Genomic DNA, 20556 nt, shown 5'->3' on the forward strand with positions numbered 1-20556 from the left:
TCAACGTAGCTCCCCACAGAAGCCGCACACGGGCTGGTCAGCAACACATCTTTATACCAACTCAGACAAAAGAGGCTTCTTGCCAAATAGTGACATCAGTATTTGGGTTATAGAAAGGTGCACCTGTGCGGTGCCTTCAGGGAAACTGCTGAGTCATTGCCTTTGCTTGTGGGTGTGGCAAATGGGCCTTTATCATCTGGCATACTTAGGGCAGGGTCCCTACAGAAGGGGGCCAGGTTTTATACATAGCAAGTATTCAATATTTAGGTTTTTATCAAATGAATGAATAAATGAATCAATAGGTAGGTGCATCAGAATCACGGTGGAGTAAAACATTCCTCTCTTCTCTTCCATTTTTATAACGATGAGTTAGACTTCTGTCGCCAAACAGAAGGCCTCCAGCACTACACTAAGAAACCTGCAGGTTTCTAGTTCATCTGTGCATCTGAAATAAGTAAAGGGACCTGGTGGAGGCTGCGAATCCAAGGGAGACAGTGAACTGGTCCCACCCGCACTGGCTGCAATCAGGAAAGAAAGAACCTGGTGAGCACAGGACTGGGAAGAGACCCAGGGACAAGAGAATTTTAGAAAGTGTCCAACCTGTCTACAGGGAGGTTCCAGAATGCATTGGAGTTGGATAGGAAAGCATTTGGATATGGAGAAGAGGAAAGAAGTTGCCAAGGTGGGTCCCGCTTCCTAAGGTGACAAGGCAAGAGGTTAGGCATTTTGCGGCGGCAGTGGCTACCCTTCTGGCAGAGGAGGTAGAGAGCAGTGACCTTTCCCAAGGAGGAGGTAGTCACCACAATAAAAAATCTAGAATACATTCACAGGACATAAAAAAGGGAAGACAGCATACCACCATGAGAAACCACCAATTTACAAAAGCAGGTAGAAACAGAAGTAAAAAGGAAACAATGAAGATAAAAATCAACTAGAAGACAATAAGATGGCAGCAATAAGTCCTTACAGATCAATCACTCTAAATGTAAATAGATTGAATCCGCTATCAAAAGGCGAAGAGTAGCTGACTGGATGAAAACAAGCAAGTAAAAAACAGAACAATGGGATACACACACCAATACCTAACTATATACTGCCTACAGGAAACTTATTTCATCTCCAAAGACACCCACAGGCTCCAAGTGAAGGGATGAAAGAAGGTATTCCTGGTAAGTAGAAACCAAAAGAATGTGGGTATAGCCATAGCCATACTTATTAGGTTAAAAAAAAAGACTTCAAGTGAAAAATGTAACAAAAGACAAAGATAAAAGACAAAGAAGGTCATGTTTTAATGATGATAAATGGGTTAGTACATCAAGAAAATATAACAAACATAAACATATATATAGCCAACATCAGAGCACCTAAATATATTATGCAAATACTAACAGGTTGGAGGGAGAAATAATGATACAATAATAGTAAGGGACTTCAACATCCCACTCTCAGCAATGGATAGATAGATCAAATTGAAAATCAACAAAGAAACGTTAGAATTGAAACAAAATAGACTTGACATAAATAGAACATTCTACCCAATAATGACAGAATACACAGTCTTCTCAACTGCACATAAAACATTCTCTAGGATAGATCATGATAGGACATAAAACAACTCTTAGCAAATTTAAGCAGATTGAAATCATATCAACTATTTTCTGACTACAATGGTGTGAAACCAGAAATCAAGAAAAAAGCTGGAGAATCTATAAATACGTGAAAACCAAACAACACACTTCTGAACAATGAATGAGTCAAGTGAGAAATCAAAAGAAAAAGTTATCTCAAAACAAATAAAAATGGAAAGACAATATATCAAACCCTATGGAATGCTAGAAAAGCAGTTCTGAGGAAAGTTTACAGTGATAACTGAATATATTAATATATTTGAAAGATTTTTTTAAAAATATCTTTTATTGATTTTTTTACAGAGAGGAAGGGAGAGAGATAGAGAGTTGGAAACATCGATGAGAGAGAAACATCGATCAGCTGCCTCCTGCACACCCCCCACTGGGGATGTGCCCGCAACCCAGGTACATGCCCTTGACCGGAATCGAACCGGGGACCTTTCAGTCCGCAGGCCGATGCTCTATCCACTGAGCCAAACCGGTTTCGGCAAGAAAGATGTAAAATAATTGAATTTTACTAGTATACCTCAAACAACTAGAAGAAGAAAAAAATAAATTAAAAGTTAGGAGAATGATGAAAATTATCTAAAGGAAATAAAGATTGGCATAGAAATGAAATAAAGACTGAAAAAAACAAAAGGATAAAGGAAACTAAGAGCTGGTATTTCAAAAATAAACAATCGACAGACATTTACCTAGACTAAGGAAAAAAAGGGGGAGAAGACTCAAATAAAATGAGAAATGAAAGAGGAGACATTACAACCGATACTACTGGAATTCAAGGGTGATCATAACAACTATATGCCAACAAATTAGAAAGTGTAAAAGAAATGAATCCATTTATAGAAACATACAACATACCAAGACTGAATCTGGAAGAATTAGAAAATCTGAATTGAATCAGTAATAAAAAACATTTCAACATGGAAAACACTAGGAACAGATGGCTTCACTGTTCTACCAAACATTTTAAGGATTAGTGTTAATCCTTCTTAAACTTTCCAAAATAATTGTAGATAAGGAAAAACTTTCAAATTCATTCCACAAGGCCAGCATTACCCTAATACCAAAGTCAGATATGCAAACAACATAGATCAATATCACTTATAAATAAAAATACAAGAAGTATCAATAAAATATTTTCTAAACTGAATTGGACACTTTAAAAGGATTAACACCATGACCAAGTGGGATTAATCCCTGGGATACAAGGATGGTTCAGCATATACAAATTAAACACAATAAATTCCATTAATAGAATTAAATATAAAATTTAAATGATCATCATAAAAGATTCAGAAAAAGTACTTGACAAAAATATATCCTTTCATATTAAAAAACAAACAGTTTTCAGCAGATTGGGTATACAAGGAACATACCTCAACACAATAAAGGCCATCTAAGACAAATCCACAGCTAATGTTATACTCAACTTTAAATAACTAAAAGCTGTTCCCTTAAGATAATTAATACGACAAGGTTGCTCATTCTCACCACTCTTATTTAGTACTAGTGCCCCGGTGCATGAATTTGTGCACATTGAAAGGGAATTAATTAGATGAAATATTTTAATATCACTATTTGCCAAGTCCTGGGTGCAGATATCTGGCTCCCTCCTCCTTCCTGTCAGAGTCTGTAATGGCGCCTGCAGGGATGCTGTGTCAAAGCAAGCACCCCGGCGGGGCTGCAGGGCTCCCCTGAGTCCTGGAGTCCTATAGCCCCATGGAACCTGTGCCTCAGGGGACACGGGGCTGGTGAGGGGGATGAGAGTGGTGGCCTGGCTCTAAGAAACCACCCTGGGCCTCCCTGGATTACCTCTGGGTTCCCCCCTGAAAAGGGTCAGAGGAGTCAGGGCTGAGTGTGGAGCCAGCGGCGGCAGCAGTGGTGGAAGAAGCTGTCATGGCTGGCTCTTTGCCTATCATGGTGGCTGGACTGGGACAAACAGCAGAACATGCCTTGGTAGGAATGTCTCTATTAAAGGAGCTGGGCAGGGGCTGTTTTAGAACGTGGCTGCCTGACTACCAGGGTTCCACATTCTGTTGGGCTCCATTGTCAGGAAGTGAGGTCACTGCTCTTGTCAGGAAATCAAATCACTGCTCTTGTGTGGGGAGAAGCTCAGAGTAGGGGACCAGGCAGTGACCAGGGCAGTTTCCTGTCATGTTCATACCCCAGGTCAAGGCTGGGGGGTGGATGTGAAGTGTGGGCAGCTCCTACTACCCAAGGTTTATCCAAACACTGGAGCTGAATCTCATTTCCCCAGGGTGGAGGTGGAGTGGGGGTGGTGCCCTTGGCCCTGAAGTTCAGCCCACGGGGCGCAGGGCTGTGGGACTTTCCCATGGCCAGTGTCCTGCGGGACTCCCCTGATGCAACTCCTGGTCAACTTCCCTCCAGCGCGCTCACGCATGCAGCATCAAGCCCAGCCCCGCCCACCTGTACGTGCCTGCTGTATGGGCAGCCATCTTGTGACAACGTGAGGGCATCACGGTGAGACGGCATGAGGACCACTAGGCTTTTATATTAGTAAGATAATATTGTAAATCTTAGCTAGAGCAATTAGGCAAGACAAAGAAATAAAAGATAACTTAATAGGAGAGGAAGAAAATTATCACTATTTCAGATGATATGATTTTGTATACAGAAAATCCCAAAGATTTTTAAAAAACCTGTTGTAACTAACAAAAAAATAGATAAAGTTGCACAACATCAAATCTAAATACAGAAATAAGTTGCATTTTGGACACTAATAATGGAACATCTAAAAAAATAAATAAAAATTATCCCATTCACAATACAGTGGGGCCTTGACTTACGAGTTTAATTCGTTCTGTGACGGAGCTCGTAACTCAAATTGCTCGTATGTCAAATCAAAAAGTGAACGAGTGAGACACGTGATGCTGGGCTGATGTTGTGGCGTTCGCTGCACCAACTAATGGTGGGGTATCTGAAGCTGGCTCGTAACCCGAATTTTCGCTCGCAACTCAAAGCAAAAAAATCAGCCGAGAGATGGTTCGTATCTCGAAAAACTCGTTAGTCGGGATGCTCGTAAGTCAAGGCCCCACTGCAGCATCAGAAACAATAAAACATCGAGGAATAAATCTAACTAAAAGTAAAAAATTTGTACAATGAAAACTACAAGAGTTGTTGAAAGAAATTTAAGAAGACATAAATGAAAAGCCATCCCTGTCCCTGAGTTATTTAATATAGCTACAATGTCCCTACAACCAAAAGCCACTTATATATATAAAAGCATAAGCAACCATTCCACAATTAGCTATGACATGCACTGACCACCAGGAGACAGACACTCAATGAACAGGCATGGAAACATGGAACAGACTGATGAATCTCAGAGGGAAGGCGGAAGGGTAGGAAGAGATTAACCAAAGATCTTATATGCGCACTAGAGGCCCAGTGCATGGATTCATGCACCAGTGGGGTCCCTCAGCCTGGCCTGTGGGGACCAAGCTGAAACCGGCAGTTTGACATCCCCCGAGGGGTCCCGGATTGCGAGAGGGTGCGGGCCTGGCCGAGGGACCCCACTGGTGCACGAATCTGTGCACCTGAAAAGCTAAAGCAATCCTGAGAAAGAACAAAGCAGAAAGTCTCACACTTCCTGATTTCAAACTATACAACAAAGCTATAGTAATTAAAACAGTATAGTACTAGCATAAAAATAGACACATAGACCAATAGAACAGATTAGAGAACTCAGAATTGAATCCCCTTATATTCAGTTAACTAGTATCTGACAAGGGAGCCGGAATACCTGATAGGGAAATGGCAGACTTTTCAATAAATGTGTTGGGAAATCTGGATATACACATGCAGAACAATGAAACTGGACCGCTGTCCTACACAACTCACAAAATTAACTCAAAATGTATCAGAGACTTAAACTGAACTCTTGATTCCATAAAACTCTTAGGAGAAAATGGAGGAAATTAGCTCCTTGACATTGGTCTTGGCAACGATTATTTTGGATATGACACTAAAAGCACAAAAGCAAAAAAAAAAAAAATAATAATTAAAAAAAATGGCACTACATCAAAGTTCAAAGCTTTTGCATAGCAAAATAAACAACAAAATGAAAAGGCAGCTTACAGAATGGGAGAAAATTTTTTCAAAACAAACATTGTATTAAGGGCTAATATCCAAAATATATAAAGAATGCATACAACTCACAACAACAGAAGCCCCAAGCAAATTAAACAATAGGCAGAGGAACTAAACAGACTTTTTTCAAAGAAAACATCTGAATGATCAACAGATATATGAAAAGATGCCCAACATTACTGATTATCAGGGAAATGCAAATAAAAACTATGAGATATAATTTCACACTTGTCCAATGGGTAACATTAAAAAGAGATAAGTGTTATCAAGGATGTGGAGAAAAGGAAACCATTGTACACTGTTGGTGGGAGGTAAATTGGTTCAGTTTCTATAAAAAATATGAAAATTCCTCAAAAATTAAAAATATAATCCTAAATAATAAAAGGCTAATATGCAAATTGTCCCCTTGACCAGAAGTTGGACCAGGTTGTGGGGCCGGCCAACCAACCGGCTGAGGCCCCTCCCCCAGCTGCTTCCCCCCCATTTAATTCCCACCCCCACCCCCACCCCAGATTGTGGGTAGGGCTGGTTGATGGTCCCAATCAGGACTGGGCAAGACAACACGATCAGCCCCGATCACTGGCCAGGCCAAGGGACCCCATTTGTGCACAAATTTGTGCACCAGGCCTTTTAAGCAACAAAGCCAACAATATTGTGGTATAACCAAACTTGGTAAAAGACTAGAACTTCTTTTGTAAAATGGGTCTACTATTTCCTTGTGATGTGTTTAATGTTTCTGAAAGTCAAATCACTGAAAACAATTCTATAGACTAACCTGGGGAACAGAAAAATGGTGGCACCAATTTTTTTAAAAAAATCATTAAATTTTAAATTGCATTCATATATTGATACAGGTATTATCTTAAAGACAAGCTAATACATTGACAACAAAGGAAAACTATCATTTACCTGACTTGGCTGAAATAATTAAATTCAATTTGCCATTTCTGGTATTATTCAAAAAGCTTATTTAAAGCCTAAGACCTTGATAACAGAGACCAAGAATCAATCATTTCCCCTCCACCCCACCCCTGCCTATTATTCAAACACAAATTCTTTCTTTTCATACCATCTATAAAATTCCTAACTTGTTTAGTCTCTTAAAAACAGTAGTAACCCTCTTACATAAATAGAGCAGGAAATTCATAAACTCCATCATAATCATGCCTCAGCCTCTTCTATCAACTTTTACCCTAACTGTATTTATGCTTCATTCTTTTCTACATTCACCCATATTTTTCAACTTCTCAAGTTCAAATAATAAAAAAAGCAACAAAAACAAAAAACATCTTCTACCTGATTACCATCTCACAAAACTCTCCCAGATCGCCTAATTTCTTTTTGTTCTTCAGCTCTACTCTACTAATCATTTAAATTAATTTTTAAATGATATTTTGTAAAATCCCTTAGAAGTTTAGGATCAGAGCACCAATAAATCCACAAAATATATTTATTTGTATTGGGCTTTTGCTTTCTTGGTGAACTAGCGCAACAATGCTCACCACCAGCAAACAAGTGGCCAAAGGTGAAGTATAGGGTGAGACAAGTCATGGGACCAAAACACATTCAAGATAATCATGGATAATCATGAGATATGTGCCTTCATATGTCCGTATTTTATGAGATGCACTGTGTTACTGACAAAAGAGAACTGAAGCCATCATTAAATAACAAAGATACTAATTCTAGACCTTGGACAAACCTCCTGGGCTGGATTTCAATGGTCGCATTTCTTACTCCTCATCCATCTCCTTACCAGAGCTACTGCAGCGGGAGGGATCAACAGGTCTTCCGTTTTTATCAGAGCAGGCTATCGCTCGGAAGCGCATGCCCTGTCCGCACTGTTTGCTGTCTCCTTGTACCCGCAATCCTCGCTGAGGCTCCCTTCTGCTTTCAGGAAGAATGCAATCTGACCAATTTCCGTAAGGTTGGGATATAAATACATCGCAAGGACACAGTTCTGTTTCCACTAGAGGGTACACGTCAGCATCCTGGCACTTCTCCTTCTTCCTGCTTTTTCCTGTGCCAATAAGAAACATCAGTGTATTAATTTCATATCTGCTGTTTTGTTAAAATTTACTCAGTATTATATTTAAAAGCTCTTAACAATATTGTCTTAAGTAATATAGTCTTTCTTAGTTTTCATTCTTTTGTGCATAGAATTAAATCCTAGGACAATGGAAGCAATTCCCAGAGTAGATGTGAAATTCAAGTTAATTTGACCAAAAAAAAAAAAGTGTTTGATGTTGGAGAGTGGCACAAGATAAAATGAGAAACATTTGCTACAGTGGCTCAACAGTTAGAAAATTCTTGTCAGTATATTTATTATTTTCCCTACAATATGTTGATAAAAACCAGATTAATTACCTTGTCACCATGTTCCTTGAAAGTTACGGTTGCCAAGGAAACTAACAAAAGGTGTAAATATTGACTCCTTTTTCTTTTTTCCAAGCAACTTTTTAAAAACAAATTATTTATTCAAGGAACAAAATAATATCCTCCCATACAATGGAGTGAGTCTGGGTGTCACTTGGATGTGATAGACAAAGTGGAACTTACTTTGTTTCCCATTACCAGGCAGTTTACAAACACCGGAGAATCAATAGATTGAAATATATGCTAAAATCATACTGAATAATTTAATCTGAGAAAAAGCTATGGCTTCTACTTTGAGAGACCTTTTTTACTTAAGGATTCTGAATATGACTTTACCTTATCAAATGACTTTAATGAACATTTTAGTTGTAATTCCAACTTTGAATAATGACAATGTGGAGTCATTTTTTACAGCTCTGAGTACCAGATAACCATGTTTAATGGATTCCAACTCAGCCTGTAACTTGATTCAACTTTTCCATCAATACACTTCCTCTAAATTCCTAAACGTTTCCCTTGATCTAGTAATTCCACTTTTTGTTTCCTCATTAATGGGTCATGAGCTAGCCATGGTTGTTTATTAAAAGTGGGTATCTTTATTGACCTAGTCCCAGTCTTTATGATTATTTTATTTTTTAATATATTTTTTATTGTTGATAGTGTTACAGATATCTCCCATTTTGTCCTCCTTCACCCCCTCCCCCAGCCCCTACCCACACACCTCCAGGTCTTCACAATCCTATTGCCTGTGTCTATGGGCTATGCATATCAGTATGTAAGTTCTTTGGTTTATTTCTTCTTGTCCCCCCTCAAAATACCTGATACAAGCTAATACATAGACTACTTTCTCCTTATCAGACAGTTTACATTACACACAACAATGCTATAGTTGTCATCTAATGAGTGGCTTTCTAGCCTTTCCTGATTTTTTAATCATTTTTTAAACTAGAGCCCTGATGCATGAAATTCATGCCAGGATAGGGTCCCTAGGCCTGGCTGGCGATCAGGGTCGATGTGTGGAGCAACCGGCGGGGAGATGGTGGTGGGGGGTGGGGGTGGGGGGGCTATGGCACCTGCTTTAGCTGGCCTGGGGCCTGTGGGCAGCTCCTGCATTGAGCGCCTGCCCCCTGGTGGTCAGTGCGCATCATAGCGACAGGTCATTCCATGGGTCTTTCTGCTGTTTGGTCAATTTGCATATTAGGCTTTTATCATATAGGATTATTAATTAATTTGAAGAGAGAGAGAGAGAGAGAGAGAGAGAGAGCGAGCACAACATTGATTTGTTTTCCACCTATTCATGCATTCATCAGCTGCTTCCCATAAGTGCCCTTACCAGAGATCGAACCTACAATCTTGGCACATTGGGATAATGCTCCAAGCAACTGAGCAATCCTGCCAGGGCCTTCCCTGGTACTTATGGCCACAATAAACAAGGATTTTTACAGGACCTGCAATGATCTTGCAAAAGCTTCAGACAAACCATTGTATCTCTGTGAGGATGTATTCATCGCTTTTCCCATTAGAGGTACTAAGAACACATTTGAAAAACAGTTTCTAGCATGGCTTGAAATCGTACTGGTTGAGAGATGTACAAATAGGTGGTGAATAGCTCCTTCCATCAGCATTTAGTTTAACTTACCCGAATCTATTATCTTCATCCCTTCTAATTCCACTGTCTTCTCAACACACTGAATTCTGAGTCTAACTATTGGTTGAAAACACTTACGCTTGCCAAAGCAATAAAACAAAGCCCTGGAATATCATTTTGTCCTTTATATTTCAGAGTTGGTTGTTTAATGACAGTTCAGAGTGAGACTTTACCATTATTCTTAAAATATCCTTTCCAAGTTCTATCACACCTTACCTTTTTGTCCCTCACCTTTATCCCACCTCTCCACTATTTCTCTGGTAACACCTTACTTATTTTTTTTTTTAATTTTTCCTCCTCTACACCTTCCTTAACTGACTGATGGGCTTCCTGGGGACACTGCCCTAGATTATCTTTTCTGATCCTAAATTTTCAACACCATAATGTTTAAATAACCATCTAGAACTCATAAATCCATCATTATTATCTTCAGCCCATACTTCCTGTTCAAGCATCTGAGCCACAGACTAGAAATCTACACCTAAAAGGCCAATCAGATTCAACCTGGCAAAACCCACACTCATCCTCTTAGTATCTCTTTCTCCTTTATTTCCCAATTATATCAACATGACCAAGTCCTAAACTTGTCATACTTAAATCATTCTGTTGTATACCTATATCTATTTAATGGCAATGACCTATCATTCCAAATACCTATATATCTCTTGAATTAGTTCAATGTTTCCATTATGGTCAATGCCACCCATACTTAGCTCACCTCAAATCACCCGCTTAAATTACTACAATGGCTTCGTTCAAAATCGTGTTGCCACTCTGCCTCATTCCCTTCAGTCTATTGCCCTCACTGCAGTCAGGACCAGCTTACAAAGATTGAAATCTGATCACATCATCCATCTACCTTACACTCTCCAGTGACTTATCACAGTTCATGGAATGAAATCTGGCCTCCTCACCATGGTTATCAAGGACCATAGGATCTGATCCCATACATGTCTGTCTCCTGCCTGCATTGGACTACTCTGCCCCTGGCATGTTTGGACAGAAAAAAAAACTGTAATAAGTCATAAATTCCTAACTGGGCAGGTCATGGTGGGTAGTCATGCCCCAGGCCTATGACTTCTTTAGGGAAAGGTTTTTAAGCAAACCCTGTCCATTGTTCTTATGAATCTAGTTCAGACATCTTTGAAAGGACTGAACAAAAACCCGTGAAGGTGTAAGCACCCTTAGGAAAGCATGTAATCTTGTAATCCATCCCTGCCTTGCTTTCTCAACCCTCATATAATCTTTCTTATGTTCTCTCCTTAATTTCAAATGCATACAAGAAACTGCTTGGAGCTTTTGAGATCTTGCTCCCTGGCATATGTTATCAGCTTGGGCTCAACACACACACACACACACACACACACACACACACACACACACACACACCAAAAAAAAACCCACAAAACAAAAACAAACAAACAAAAAAAACCCCAAAAAACCTCTTATAAAAATTCTCTACATGTCTGGACACTTATTTTGTCAACACATGTGACAAGCTAGTAATATTGAGAACCTTTCAGTTCCTAAAAATTATCCATTTGGCTTCTGGCCTTTGCATGGCCCCACTCCAGATATTCTCAACCGTTCCATTCTCCCTCCAAAGCCTAGTTACTGCCTCCATGTTCTTCAGGTCAAACTAATAGACTGCTCCCTCCAGAAAGCCACATGGAATATGCTCTTCATCTCAGGTTTAGAAGAGGTGTTCTTTTCATATAGTTGGTTGAAGGCAAATAATGGCTCTCCAGGGAAGTTCCCAACCTAATTCCTGAACCAGTAAACATGCTCCATTAAATGGCAAAATAAACTTTGCAGATGTGAATAAAACTATAGATGTTTGAGATGAAATTAGTCTGCATTATATGGTTGGGCCTAACCTAATCACATGGTCCTAAAATCAGAGGACCTTTCCTGATTGACTAGAAAGTCAGAGAAAAATATGACTATGGAAGAGTGGACACAGAGAAACAAAGTTACTAGATTTCAAGTCAGAGGAAGTGAGAGCCATGAGCCAAGGAATGTGAGCAGCCTACAGAAGCTGGAAAAGGAAAGCAAACAGATTTTCTCTTAGTGCCTCTTGAAAGGAATTCAATCCTGCCAAGATCTTGTTTTTTTTGTTTGTTTGTTTGTTTTTTGTTTTTTTAATATATTTTATTGATTTCTTACAGAGAGGAAGGGAGAAGGATAGAGAATTAGAAACATCGATGAGAGAGAAACATCGACTAGCTGCCTCGTGCACACCCCCTAATGGGGATGTGCCCACAACCAAGGTACATGCCCTTGACTGGAATCGAACCCGGGACCCCTTAGTCCTCTGGCCGACACTCCATCCACTGAGCCAAACTGGTCAGGGCAAGATCTTGTTTTTAACCCTATGAAATCCATGTCTGACCTCAGACCTACAGAGCTGTAAGGTAACAAATTTGTATTGTTTTAAGCCAACACATTTGTGGTAATTTGTAACAGCAGCATTAAGAAAGCAATACAAAACCCTTTATAACAGCTATTGGAGCATACTGCACTGTGTTGTACCACTGAGCAGGTACTATACTGGTCAAAATCTCCATCTCCCATTAGACCGCAAGCTCTAAGTTAGGATCATGTCTAATTCCTTTATAATATTCTCAAAGCCTCACGCACATAACTGATCAAAAAAAATGTTTATACAATAATTGAAACAAGAAAATTTTAAGAAGGGAGAATGAAGGAGAGAGAAGGAAAGAAGAGAGTGAGATGAAAAGAGAGAGAAGAGGAAGAAAGAACATGTTAATCAACAAGGCAACCTAAAGTTCCTGGCAGAACAAATATTCTGTACAATATACACTCTCTATATTTATGATCTTTCTTAACTACATGGAATCACTGTTTGACCAATTTGTGCAAGTTAGTTAAGGCAGAAATGGTTCTCACAATAAAGAACAAAATTACTTTGATTATCTTCTTGTCAATATCAGTATCAACCTTTGGATTCAAATTAGCTACCACTAATTTTTAAAAAAATCAATCCCTACTACAACTCTAAAGACATTTTTCTCCTTAAGTCAGAGGGAAATTTGTGACTGATCCCACCGAAAACAGAACTAAAGTACTAAATATGTTTGTATTGGTTATCTAGTTACTATATATATTAAAACCTGGACATATCTTCTATGTAATGGATTATTTCCAGCATTATAAAAACAACTGCCCTGATTACCAATCTAAAACCTGTGATGATTTAGTTTGGAATCAATGCACAGACACCCAGATTTTGAAGTCTTCTGTTTAAAATGTAAAAAAAAAGAATAATAAGCACCCTTGATGGTCCCTTATTCAATGCAGAGGCTTGTGTTTGTGTGTGTGCCTCTCCAAGTGCGGCTGTGTTAAAGAGGCACATTGTTTTATGGTCTAAGTTCATGCCTCTTATTGTCATTCATGCTCTCAATTGCTTATTAAATTTACTACCAAATTACATGGAGAAAAGCAAAATACAAGCGGTATATCACAACCAAAATAAGTCTTCAGAAGTTGAAATTTTCAATTCACTACCTTTTTTTCAACAAAAATACTAAATGATTTATTTGACTGGTTTTGCAAAGCTCATATTTAAATAAGTTGAGAAGTTATTTTGGTGTAGCTTAGATGTTAAGACACACAAAAGATCATTCAGCTACCTAAAAGCATGGCAGTTAATTTAGAAAAGAAATTCTAAATACTTTTTAGTACAAGTAATTTTAAGATAGAATTTGCAGAAACATGTTCAATATTTACATAAAATATATTTTAAATAAATAAAATTAAAGTTTTGACAATTCACACAAAAAACTATGCTGGTTGTAAAATTAAAAAAAAAAAAAAACTTAGAATTTTCAATATTTTCCTTTCTCAGTTTTTTAGTATAAAATATCATTAGCAAAATTTAAGACAAGGAAACACTGGTCATGAATGAAAACATTTCCCCCTTTATAGGAGATTCTCATTCATCTCAAAGATATAGGTGAACCAGAATAACGCCTTCTACATAATGATGTATGAACAAGCAAACTAAGTTTCACTTACGTTGCCCTGTGAATTTGAAACCATTCCTGTCATACACATGTACCCCATTATATCATTTTATCTTAGAAACATAAGCAATGTTGCTTGAAATTACATATGCAAAGATTTTTCTATAGAAGAGAAAGCACAAAGTATAGCACATTTTATTTGATGTTTTTATATGTGATCATAAGTTTCACCTACACTATGAATGAGCTCCTGACTTGTATGCAGAAATACTCTTCAAGGCTCTCACCCATGAAGTAAATCTATTAGAGTGAGTTACATTTAAAACAATCTTAAAAGCAATGCAATCCAGCAAAGGGGTCTTGAAAACAAGAGAACTGGCACTTGAACTACCAATAAGTACTACTCATTGTGCTGAGTTCTTCAAGGTCAACACCAATTTTATTATCCCAATGATTAGTTTGGCATTTTTCCTTTGGCTTCCCGTTGCCCGAATTAAATTTTCTACGTATACAAATACACGTACAATTAAGAGAAGTTCTGGTATGTCTACCTGGACAAGTAGTAAAATACACTACTGCTCCAGGTATTTGTGCTTTGCAGGCAAAAAATGCTACAGGACCTTGATTAAACTAGTAATTATTTTAATTTTCATTAAATTTCATGGATGCAAACAGAATCAGTAATGAGTAATAGACCACAAAAGCAGAATCTATGTATGTAACTCGATTTTTACCTAATACTAAAATTTCTAAACGCTAAATTGCTCATGAGGTAATGGCAAAAGTCTATGACATAGGTTAGATATACCTTTGATGTTCTTTACAAATCACCTACTGTTTTCAACCTTGCTGGGATCCTGGCACCATTAACTACTCCCAGAAAATTGGTAAGTATATTGCCATTTATAACTACAAGGTGGGGCAATAGTAGGCTTACAGTTGTTCATATGGAAAATAATACAAGAATAAAAAATAACACAAGAATAAACTGTTCACGTACTCACAACTATAAACCTACTTTTGCCCCACCCCATACAAAGATTATAAAGCTGTATAGAGAATGTCATAGCTATAGAATGGTTCCCATTGTTCATTCATTTCACAAATATTAATTGAGTACATAGGATGTGCTCAGCATAGGCACAGAGGGTAATAATGGCCTGGAGGGGTGGGAGAGGGGGAGACCCGATACAGTTTCCTGTCTTTCTGGAGCTTACATTGTCCTTGGAAAGTTCAGGAGTACAGCCCTGGGCTGCAGCTCAGACATGGAAAGCACAGCTTACCTGTGAGCTGTCGCCGTCTGCTTCGGGTTGTTCCACAATTGGTGGAGCAGGGTGTAAACTTGGACCAAGCCGTGAAGGTGCAGTCGTCTCGACATGGGACCGTGCATTCTTGCACAAGGGGAGGCATGCCATTTGCCTGCTTGAGGCATTCGGTCATTTCTGCTGACTGGTTATCATCAGAGATGCAAGAGATAGCTAAAAGAGAGTACACGTGTGGGTTATTTTGTTGTTTTCAGTAAATCAGTCTGCTGTTGCTTGTTTGATAAAAATAGTAGAACGCTCCAAGGTCCGAACATGTAGTTGTCACTTTGAAAGCAAAAGGTCTTCAACATAGCTATCCTTATTTCCCTCTGAAAATTAAATGTTTATTGTTGCCATGGAGGTATTTGATGACTTAATTGGTTATTAAATCACTTTCAGTAATTTATTATGTATGTCCTGCCTGTAGCATCTGATCTCAAGGGATGTCACAAAACTAGGTAAGAGAACCAGTGAGAGTAATACCAGTATGTAGACAAACAAAACAAAACCACACACACACACACACACACACACACACACACACACACACACACACATACACGCATACACACACACACAAAATCGTCAGAGCTCTTTCTAGGTTTTCCTGTCAATTTCCTTGTTTAAATGTCACTTATGGAAGTGGCCCTGTTTTCACTTCACAGTATTTAAAAAAGAATTTCTGCTGTCAATAAGTAAATTTGTTTTTCTCATTATTAAAATTTCAGGAACAGTTAAAGATTTTAATTTTTTTTCAAGTACTGGCATACCCTATTCCAGTGGTTCTCAACCTTGCCTGCACATTAGAATCACCTGGGAATCTTTTTAAAATCCTGATTTCTGGGCCTCATCCTCCGGAAATTCTGTTTCTTTGTTATGGGGTGGGGCCACAACATTAGTAACAAAGAAACAGAATTTCCGGAGAATGAGGCCCAGAAATCAGAATTTTAAAAAGATTCCCAGGTGATTTTAATGTGCAGCCAACTTTGAGAACCACTGCCTTATTCAGATAATTCCCACAACAAGTATCTTATCAATTGCAGATAACACTCCAAAGTCTCTTTCACATAGTTTTTATTTTTTAAATTGATTTTAGAGAGGAAGGGAGAGGGAGAGGGAGATAGAAACATTGATGAGAGAGAAACATTGATTGCTGCCTCCTGTAGCCCAAACCCAGGCCTGTCCCCTGACTGGGAATAAAACCATGACCTCCTGGTTCATAGGTCAAAGCTCAACCACTGAGCCCACCAGCTGGGTTTTCACATAACTTTTTAACTAGACTGTCTCTAGTCATATCATAAAATAACTAAAACAGTTATGAAATTTTGCTTATATTTTGGTTTGATTTTTGGACTGACATTTATTTATTTATGAATGAATGATATGTTTGTGTATCTTTTATTTACCCTGGTTAATTGGGAACTCTCTAAGTATATATCTATATTCTCTAGACCAGTGTTTCTTAATCTTGGCATTATTCATGTTTTAGATTGAATAATTTCTTATTGGTACAGGAGAATTTCTTGTGCATTGTATCTCAGGGCTCTACCTATTAGATACCAGTAGCACACATACCCTCTCAGCTGTGAAAACCAAACATTACTCCACACACTGGCAAACACTGTCCCCAGTTGAAAACTATTCTTCTAAAGGATTCCTAACCATGGATGTCTCAGAATACAGAAGTTCCATGTCATGGCTTCAAGCCTGCTCTATCAGCATCTCTGGGGGAGAAACCCAGGAATATTTTGACTGTAAGTGCCCCAGGTGGTTTTGAGCAACCTGCCCACTGACCACCCATATTCGGTGTGGTGCCATTGGACATGTATGTCAATGGCTATTTGCTGAGTTCATGATCACAAAGAAACCACTGAGTAGAATCATTTTTATTACAGCTCTTTAAAATTTGCCAAGTTCCAAGGAATAAATAAACTACAGCTTAGGATCAACATTGTTAAAACTATTTATATAAACTATTCCAATATAGGGTTAATGTACATTGGGGTTCCTTTCAGTTGCCCATTCTTATATTCCGAATTATGTTCTTTATTCTGAGCACAATAAAGAACAAGTCCATCTGAAAAACATTTTTTTAAAAACTGGTAAAAGCCAAATCTATCTAATGCTTTAAGACCAAGGAATTAGCTAAGATGACAATGGATGGACACACATTACTTCCCAGTTTGTCTATCTGCCCAGTGGCAGGTCAGGCTATTCATTCATTTTGAACAGTTTTGTTTTTAACCACATCCTGGGGACAGAATTCATCATACAGCAAGACAACATCACCTGCCTTTTTTAAATTGGGAATATTACAGCCATTAATCATAAATACAGCAAAATACTTTAAGTAGTGTACAAGCAAACATTATCTGAATTTTATGTTTAGCTAAACAACTTAGAATCAATTTAGGAGACTTATCAGGCCAAGTTAATTTTCCCCCAAAATTGAAATGTACTGAAAAACATGAAGAACGTTAAATGCTTTTAAAAAGCATTGCTACTTTTCCAGTGATAAATTTATAGTATTCAAAAGAAATACTAGAAAGTAAATGTCTAAAACTTGAATGCTATAATAACATTTTAAGTTCTACAAATTATTTAGAGTAGAATACTCTAGACTTATGTCTATTGGAAGTATTTTTGTGTTAATAAATGAAAACATTAAGAAATTTTAAAATAGCTATAGCATATGTTGGAATTAACAGACTTTATTGTCAAATGACATGAATGCAACTACACATCTAAATATCTGGGATTTATATGAACTAAGATACGTTATTTAAGTTTTTATGCTTTCATTTCCTCATCTTCAAAATGAATATGATAAGGACACCTATAACAAAGAGTTGGGAGCATTCTTAACACATTATCTCATATAGGCTAAGAGCTCAATAAATGCTAAAATTATTATCATTTATATTTGTTTTTTTTAATTTTATTTAAATCAATCAAGCTCGTTGTCCTACCAAGTATATATGGACATACTCTTATTTTCCATGCCTAATTTCTTCCTTGTCATTCTCAGAATCCAAAGGATAAAGGTGAGGAGGAAACTGTGGTTGAATCTTCACCTGATTCTGGCACTACACTAACAATCATTAGTCAGCCAATCCATATATATATATATATATATATATATGAAGTAATATGCAAATGAGGTCAGGGCTCCATAACGGCCACAACCAGCTTAGGAGGAGGGGCCGGGAGCAGCCCCAAGCCTGAGAGATCAACACAGAGGGGAGCCTGCTCCAAGCCTCCATGGTGTGGCAGGGGACAGGCCCCCAGCAGACACACACACACGTGGCACCTGCTCCAAGCCTCCACGGCCAGACTGTGGCTTCGGCCCGCTCCCCATGGGGAGCGGGCCTAAGCCATCAGTAGGACATACCCTGAGGGCTCCAAGACTGCAAGAGGGAGCAGGCTGGGCTGAGGGACCCCCACACTCCAGTGCATGAATTTCATGCACCGGGCTTCTAGTATATCAGATAAACCCTGAACACTCCCACTATATTAACAGAGCTTCACAGAGCAAATCAGGTCTATCACTCCTGTAAAAACTGATGTAGTAAACTAGCCTAATGAAAACACTGGAGGTCTTAAGTGCCACAGAATGCATTCAAAATGGTAGCATGAACAATATCCACATTAACCTGAAGAGCACAGCTCTATGTTACTAGTGGTGATCAAGTAACCCAAGCAACTGACACACTACAGGTCATGCAATCATCAGTTTTGTCTAAGCATTAAGGTTTTTAAATTTCTTTAAATTCAAGATTCTGATTTATTTTTAAGTGTGAAAAGAGTTAAGACAAAAAAAAATGTCAGATACAGAATGGTGATTATCAGAGGGGAAAGAGGATGAGGGCAACATGAAGTGGGTAAGGGTTCAACTATACTAGGTATGATAACAGAAGGAAACTAGACTTTGGGTGGCGAGCACACAACAGAGTCCACGGATGTTAAACTATATTTTACAGCTTGAAATTATATAATGTTATTAACCAATGTTATCCCAATAAATGTAGTTAAAAATAGCTAGAAACAAACATTAGAATAAGTTAAATGAAGCATTTCTCTTCTTGGGAATGTTCTAGTATAAGAGCAAAAATTTATTTAATAAACATTTTATGAAGGACTGGGCATTGAACCTTAGTAAAGGGTAGGAAAACACTGAGGCAATCGCAAGCAAGAAGTCTGCAGAACTGGAAAACCAGCAACAAAAAGAAAACAGATAAACACACAAAGAAAATAGAGACTGAAGACATTTAGAGAAAATAAAGATACCTGGTATCCAGATATACAACCCAACTCAGAGCCCCTTCCATGGGGCAACTATGGGCAAAGGATATTTTTAAAATATTAACTTTCCAACCACAATGTGGTCCTGTGACTAATATTCAAGGTGTATAGACTCCCTAATCCAGAGAACCTCTTTAGCAGAGTGCGGATCCAATTGCAGGCATTGGTGTCAAATGAAATTAATGGTGACTATTTTTTTTTATTTATTGTTACTTTGAGCGAATTATGTAAACTCTTTTAAGACCCATCTCACCAGACTATGGAGATGATAATAATACCAGCATCATCTAATTAAAAAAAAATAATGCATACATACAGATATAGTGCTAGGAAGAGAACTGAACACTTAGTACATTAGTGCATGTGCCCTGAGAGTGACACATTACTATGAAGAAGGTTATTGGAAATGAAATGTAAGAAATGGAAATAAAGAAGAACCCAGCTTCACTTGTCTTGGTTCTTGAGTGAGAAAGAATTTTCCAAACACCACCCAGACCTTCTTGACCCCTAAGAAGTGTGACTGGAACCTTCTTTGAATTATAATGTTAAAGTCAGCAGCTTCTTCCAAAGACCGCATGGCCCTCCCAAGGAGACTGTTATATTTCCAAATGAAGCCCCGTGCACTCTGCTTAGTGTCAACAAAAATTAGGCTACCTTATAAGCTTGCAACTCCCGGAAAAGCCAGAAACTTAAATCTAAGGCCTGTAGTATATTTCTCCCTGAAGTAACAAGATTAAACTCCTTAACAACGCTTAGCAAAGAGCTTAATGAGAGGAAAGTGAACATTTGTACAAAAGAGTGCTGGCCAACTCTACGTCTTTCCACCTCACTTACTAGTACTTACGTGGTCCTAGCCAGCAGAAACAAGTACCATGCCCTTCTATGCTAAAGCTGGATTCACGAGAATTTTAATATTTGAGTAATATTTAGGGGCATCTATCAAGGCTTTCCTGATCATTAAAACCAATTGGACTTCACTATTGATCAGAAGAGTAGTAAACATGAATCAGAAAAAAGCAACTTATGATTTTGCATATATACCTGGATCCTTATTACCTACACCTTTTGCCCTAATAGACCTTATTGAACAGGATCCATTCATTCATCCATCCACTTATTTGGTCACAAATATATATATCCACACATGTAAATAATTGAACTTCCAGAGGATAGAGCAGTGGCAATGGTAGTGGCAGGCA

At 38.2% G+C, this 20556-nt stretch overlaps 1 protein-coding gene across 1 annotated transcript in view; it reads right to left on the reverse strand.

Moving 5' to 3' along the window:
• Positions 1–20556, reverse strand: part of THSD7B (thrombospondin type 1 domain containing 7B) — a 755959-nt gene that overhangs the window by 237813 nt on the left and 497590 nt on the right. Inside the window, exons 12-13 of the mRNA XM_036320836.1 lie at positions 15035–15229; positions 7498–7761 (exon numbers count right to left, since the gene is read on the reverse strand). Coding sequence (XP_036176729.1) covers positions 7498–7761; positions 15035–15229 — 459 coding nt within the window. The remainder of the gene's footprint in view (positions 1–7497; positions 7762–15034; positions 15230–20556) is intronic.

Source organism: Myotis myotis, unplaced genomic scaffold (genome assembly GCF_014108235.1).
Source record: "Myotis myotis isolate mMyoMyo1 unplaced genomic scaffold, mMyoMyo1.p scaffold_m19_p_8, whole genome shotgun sequence".
NCBI lineage: Eukaryota > Metazoa > Chordata > Mammalia > Chiroptera > Vespertilionidae > Myotis > Myotis myotis.